Source organism: Lipotes vexillifer, unplaced genomic scaffold (genome assembly GCF_000442215.2).
Source record: "Lipotes vexillifer unplaced genomic scaffold, Lipotes_vexillifer_v1.1 scaffold205, whole genome shotgun sequence".
NCBI lineage: Eukaryota > Metazoa > Chordata > Mammalia > Artiodactyla > Lipotidae > Lipotes > Lipotes vexillifer.
In genome coordinates, this window is record NW_006781396.1 from 2,679,855 (window position 1) to 2,686,490 (window position 6,636).

At 56.3% G+C, this 6,636-nt stretch overlaps 1 protein-coding gene across 2 annotated transcripts in view; it reads right to left on the reverse strand.

Annotated features, from left to right (window-relative positions):
- The window catches only part of ADAMTS14 (ADAM metallopeptidase with thrombospondin type 1 motif 14), a 91,804-nt gene extending 86,973 nt beyond the window's left edge, over positions 1-4,831 (reverse strand). For both annotated transcript variants that reach the window (XM_007454698.1, XM_007454697.1), the window contains exons 1-2: positions 4,750-4,831; positions 2,592-3,034 (exon numbers count right to left, since the gene is read on the reverse strand). In XM_007454698.1, coding sequence (XP_007454760.1) covers positions 2,592-3,034; positions 4,750-4,831 — 525 coding nt within the window. The remainder of the gene's footprint in view (positions 1-2,591; positions 3,035-4,749) is intronic.
- Positions 4,832-6,636: the final 1,805 nt, after the last annotated feature.

Sequence of the window (6,636 nt, forward strand, 5' to 3'; positions counted from 1 at the left end):
GTGCTCAGGACGTGTTTTTTTGGACTGAATGACTTCAGCATTTGAGACGTGGAAGAAGATGGGGTTAAAACCCAGGGTCCACATAAAGATGCAGAGTTAAATCTTGTCATCAGAAGGGCTGGACTGTGGCCTTTGAATCCAAAGGTGGCTCAGCTGGGTGACAGTGAACAGCCCTTGCTCTCACGGGACACAGGGCCGTTTTCTGGAGTGGGCTGGAGGTGAGGAAATCCCTGCCCTGGACAGGGAGCCTCTGTGCTGGGCTGTGGTCCCTGTCAGGGACCAGGTCAGGGAGACCCCTGAGAACCGGCCTTAGGGACTAGACTCTGGAGCCCAGGGCACAAGCAGGGGCCCAGCCCAGGAGGTCCAGTTCTGCCTCTCACCAAACACAGGGACCAGGCAAGCCACTCCCGGAGCCTCAGTTCCACCGCAGAACAGGCTTCCAGAAGCTCATCCATGGAGCCTCCGAGACCTGACCCAGCTTCTGCAAATGTCACATAGAATCGATTTCTGTCTGCCAGGGAGGCGTGAGTGCAGCCCATCTTTGGACAAATGAGAAGAGTAAAGCCCAGAGAGGGGAAGTGACTTGCCCAGGTCACACAGCCAATGAGAACGTTTCCTCAGACGTCACCAAAAGTCAGCAATGTCAGCTGAGCATCCAGTGACCACCTGTCAATGTCTGCTGAGCTGGTTCAATGATAAGAAGGTTTCCAGGGTGCAAAGGGTGTGGGCAGTTACATATTCATGGCGATGATCATCCACTCATGCCTTTGTTTAGGTCCCCGTGGACATTTATGGAGGTAGTCAAGGAAAAGGGAGAACAGCTGTCACTGAACAGCTTACAGCCCATTTGGCTGATGACTTCAGGTCTCCATGTCATTCAGCCCAAGCCACTGACGTGCACTGGTGCTTTCTATCTCTCCATCTGCACAGACACTTTATCTCTAGGTGACTCCTCACGTCACTTTGGATTTTCAACCAAAACTTGTGGCCACAGCATAGCGCTAGCCACAGGCTGAGGAGAGTCCCAGGACTGCTGAGCCAGGGCGGGATGGCGGCCAAGGCTCACCCTGGCACCAGGACAAGGTCTCAGCCTTCTCCAGCTATCCTTACAATCTGTGTTCCTCAAAGTCCACTCCACAGAACCCTCGCATTCCAGGTGATTCTGGTGCACACTCAACCCTGAAAACCAACCACTGCCTAGACCATGCCTCTCAATGGGGGCTCTAGTGCCTCCAATGGGGCAAAAATTGGTTCTTTGGGAGGCAGAAAATTTACTCTTTTCATATATAAAGCACAGATATACATAGAGTTGAAAAACAGATATTCAGTATAGCTGTGGTATTAAGGTTTCATTGGGGAGCAATTAGGGAAAAAATGTCTAAAAGGCTCCTCAGGGGGATGATAACGAAAAAAAGATTGAGAAACCCTGGTCTAGACAAAGGCAGCCATGACATTCAGCACAAAGATACCTCGTAAGGACGGGAAGATGGTAAGAAGTGTTCCCAGCCCTGCCAGTAAGGAAAGACCCCTCCCCTTACCATCCCCCCCATCTGACTCATCCCTGTCTTAAAGCTCAAAGGCAGACGGGCAAGCAGGTCCCTTCCTGGACATATCAGCTCGTGCCTGGCAAAGCAGAGACCATGAAAACAGTGCCGATCAAGGCCCTGGAGCTGCCACGCAGGCTCACGAGGGCCTGATACACAGCAGACGGGGCAGCAAGGGGAATGGGATCCAGCCTGAGTTGAGCACAAGAAGGAGAGAAGCCACCTGTGGCTTTCTGGTTTGCAACATGGAACCAACTAGCAGGGGGTTCCCTGTGCCTGGGAGGAGGGAGCAGGTCCTGAGAAAGGGAACTCACATCAGAGAGCCACGGAAGAGCAGGCTGGCTTCGGGACCAGAGACAGTGGGGCACGAGGAAGGACACAGCAGTAAAAATAATAACAGCAGCAGATACCGACAGCCCTGACCACGTGCCAAGCAAGTGCCCACCACCGGCCGTGCTGCCTGGTGAGGTAGGTCATATTTTCATCACCAGCACATCAGCTCCAGGAGGGCAGGGGGCTGTGTCTGTCTCAGGCACTGCCGTATCCCCAGCACCCGACTGGCACGTGGAGCGCGCACAGTAAATATGTGCAGAATGAATAAATCCCACTTCATGGGTAAGGGAAAGGACCACAAGAGGGCAAGTAACTTATCCAAAGTGACACAGCCAGTGAGCGGCACAGCCAGGACTCAACCCCAGCAGAGGCTGCCGGCCTCACGCCTGCATGTGTCTGCACTCAGACCCCTGACAGGTGAGCTGTGGTCCCGGTGTGTCAGTAGATGGTGAGGGGATGAACAGGATAAGGTACCATCCTATCTCGGCCACTTTACAGCTGGCACAGTATGAACCTGGTGGCCAAAGGGGCACGCGGGGCTCTCTCTGGAAAGCGGCGCAGCCCCTGACTTGGCCCAGACTGCAGGCTGTGCCCACAGGAATCCCGAACACACGGGAGCCAAGGAGAAAACCATGTCGGTCAGGCTCGGTGAGGGGGACGGAGAGGAAAGGGGGAGGGTGGGGGGTGCTGCTTGATGAAAGCCTTGTCCCTTACCAATCCGTCGCAGTTGCTGATGGCGACAGCTGCCCCTGGCATGCCCGTGACACCCCCGGTGTAGACACACTCCCTCTGCAAGGGCTGACGGAACAGCTCCCGAAAATCCTCCTGCCACTCCACCGAGGCTCCGGGCACCACCAGCCGCCGGTTGGGCCGCAGGTGTAAGTGCAGTTCCTCCCCAGAAACAGTGACATTGAAGTAGAGGGAGGAGCGCCCCCCGCTGCCAGGCTGCAAGGTCACTCCTTTGGGGCGCAGTGGGCTTCGAGCCACCCGCAGGTGAGCGGAGTGTGACAGTGGTGCGGGTGGTCTGTCCACCTCTGTACTCCCTGAGGAGGCTGCTGGTGGCCCAGATACCACGTGGGAGAGGAAGCGTCCCTGAGAATCTGTGCTGCAGGGCACTGTCACACCATAGTCACTGAGCTTTCTTGAGAAGCGCAACTCTGTCGGAAATAAAGAAAGAGTTACTTCGGTGCCGTCTGGGCAGAGCTGGGCAGAGCTAAGCAGGAGAAGCTGGAAATCCCATGGGGGCAGGAAGGGCTCTGCAACCTTGACCGTCACCTTGGAGGAACCCCTTAGCCCAAGTTCATCTATTTCTCATCCAGTGCTTCCAGAGCCCTTGGATCTCTGCACTTGGATGATCGGTGTTCAAGTTCGTAAACTGCTAGACACACGTTGCTCCCCATAGCCCCCAGGCCCTTGTTACATCTGGCAGAGGGAAACAAATGATGCCAAACAGAGTCCTGTCACTCTAGCAACAAACCTTCCAACCTTGGCCACTATAGAGGAAATTCCCCAAAAGCCCCCAGGGCAAAGAGGGATGGCTGGATGTGCCCAAACTCCCCAGTGCCCTGAAGTCACCAGCCCACCCCGGGGTAGGGCCCTCGTCGCCAAGCTCCCGGAACACAGCTGGCAAAACAAACACACCTAGAAACTCAGGGCCTCCTGGGCACGTGTCAAGGAGAAAAGAGGAGCTGGAGAGGGAAGGGAGGGAATACAGGTTCCACATTTTTCCAGGTTTAGAAAGAAAACTTTTTTAAGCAGCACAGTGGCTGCCGAGATTTTTACATGGCCCAGCCCCAAGCTGGGTAAATATAGATCTTCAAAAATAAAAGTAGACGCAGGAGTGACCTGCCCACTCGGACTGAATTAAGTGTGAGGTCATGGCCCCATGCTCCAGGCTGCATGCCAGCAGCCCGTCCTCACACAGCTCTCGCTAAGCCCAGCCAGGCAGGGCAGGAATGACAGCTCCCTGGCTTCTAGGCCTAGTGATTCATGGATAGGAGTTAGGGAGGAATTTTCATTTCCACACAGCTCTATCTCGCGTCCCCAGCCCCCTTCATGGCACTGATAAAACCTAGAAAATGATGTGCCCTGAAAATCCCTCGTGCCCAAGGCAGTTATTGGAGGGCGCGGAGGGAGATGACGAACTTTCCTCTGGTTCTACCCTTTGCAGCAGAACACCCCCAAGACTTCAGCTAGGGGGATCCTGTTTGGTACGTGAACAGAGCTCGAAGACAAGCAGGCACCCTGTCTGGAAATGACCAGAGCCCCCTCCCCATGCTCAGAGCCACCAGGAGGGCACCTCACACTGCAAAGTGAGGGTGGAGTGTGTCTGATCTGCGTGTGAGAGGCTGTCTGCACAGCACAGAGTGTGAGAATGCTGGGGGAGAGAGATGTATGTGTGTTTCTGTGCAGGAGTGTGAGTGCCCGGTGTTCACTGGGGTGTGGGGCAACCACCTGCCAGCCTGATTCTGTGTGTGTGGCAGTCAGACACTTGCACATACGTACACACATATGTGCACACATGCACACTGTCTCTGGAGACAGAGAAGACACTGAGAGAAAGACACACAGGAGCGAGAGACAGAGAGTGACAGAGAAACACAGAGACTAAGAGACAGATACACAGCCCCTAAGAAAAGGCTCCTATCCTCAAGTGCTCTCCTGGGGTCTCTCCCTAGTCTTGTGCCAGAAAGGGAGAGAAATCCCCGGACAGCGTCGGTGGCACTGGGGTAAGAAAAGACAGCTCAGACCCAGCGCGTGCGCAGCCTCCCACCCGCTCGAAAGCTGCCGGGCTCCTCGGGCACCCTCGGGCCACCCTGACCCGCGTGCACCCCGGACCCCGCGCGTCCCTGCGCGCCCTACCCGCACGCACCTGGGGTCCTGCTGCCCGCGTTGGCGCAGAGCGCACTGTGCAAGAGCAGCAGGCAGGACAGCCGCGCGCGGAGAGGAGCCATGTGGCCGCGCAGGCACGCGGGCCGGGAGGGCGCCGAGCCCCGAGCTCCGGGCTGCGAGCGAGACTGGGGCGCGCTCGGGGCTCCGGCCGGCCTCCGCCTCCTCCGCCGCCTCCCGCCTCGCAGCCTCCAGCCGCCCGATCCCGGCCCCCCGCGCGGCGCCGCCGTCTGGACCGCTGGCTCCGGGAGCCCGAGGTTGCCGGCGGGAGAGCGGAGCGGCCGACGCGCCAGCGCCCCCACTGCCAACTGCTGGCGGGTCAATCCGCCAGCGCCTTGACGCTCCGGGACGCTGCGGCCGGGGGTGGGCACACTGGCGGGGCGGGGCCGGGCGCGGGTCGGAGCTGGGGGCGCAGAGCGCGCGTAGGCGGGGCGCAGGGCGCGGATCGGAAGTGCCACGCGGAGCCCGAGCTGGGGCTTCGGGCTCCCTGGGCGAGTGTCCCCTCAGGCTCATGGGCTCCCCGGGAGTGATGGTCCTTACTTTCCTAGGCTTCTCCGCCCCACCACCCTTTACTTGACTGCAGGGCCCAGTTTCCAGAGCTCCTGGGCCGATGGGATGTCCCACTGCCTTTGGATGGGGAGATGGTGAGCACCACCACACCCCCACCCCCACCCCCGCCCCAAGAGAGTGTCTCCTTTCTTTCCTAATGGTCTCGATGCCCCCAGTAATCTTCCACCCCTTGAATCTACCCATTTTGCAGACTACAGCTCCCTGGGCCCCCGAGTGCAGTGACTGATCTGTGTCTTAGTCAAGAGCAGGGCTGAGCAAGGTGAGCCAAGAGCCCTGGCGTTACAGTCAGCCAGACCTGATTGAAATCCTAGCGCTGAGCCTCGGTTTCCTCCTCTGTGAAATGGGTGTTAATTACAGCACATAGTAAGGTTCAATAAATGATAACCATTCTCTGCTTCCATACCTGGCACCAATGTACCCACCATACAGCCTAAGGTGGGAAAAACTGAGTCTAAGAGATAAGAGTGGCTGCTGCTTTTGCAATGCTGCTGAGATCCGTTCAGTAGTCAGGCAAACAGCCCAACTCCTGCTTTCCTTTCCTGCTTTACTCTATGAATGTGTTCCTAACAATTTTCGAATGCACTGTAAATCCAGAGGTGGGAATTGGAGAAAGGAGTTTTGTTTTTTTTGGTTTGTTTTGTTTTTAAGAACTGCAGAGTAAAGAACCTTTCTGTAAAGTGTATAAAGACCCCTAATCTTTCTTTTGAGTTCAGACATTTTGTTGTAGGGCTTTCTTAAAGGGTGGCCAACTTGTGGATGCAAATTCTCTGACCAGACTTCTCTTGGGAATCCCTGGTTCCCCTGAAAGAGAACTTGGGTTCCTGCCCTCTTCTCTCCACGTGAGGTTTCCCAGTCCACACCCTCCCTGGGCTCTGAATATGGTCCCACTTTGTGGGCAGAGAGCTGGAATCTTCATCCTCACGGCTCCAGGACCTGACTCAGGGCCTCCTGGAAAGCAGCACTTGTGGAATGAATGAAATGACATCAGGGTTTTGGAGGGCCAGTACCTTTATGAAGGAGGTTCAGAGAGCTGAGGTGACGTGTCCCAGGTCACACAGCTCATTTGCAGCAGAGCTGGCATCAGGACCCAGAATCTAGCGCTGAGCAGGAGAGAGAGACAAGGGTAGGGGTCAGAAGACTGTTGTAGGCTAGACTGCCAGTACAGACCAAGTGACCAAGGGCAAGTCATTTCCCTCTTTGGGCTGCAGTACCTTATCTGTCAAAGGGGAAATGGTGAGGATCACAGGAGTCACAGACGTAAACTTTAAAGTCCTGTGGAAATGCAGAGTGTGTTCTATTC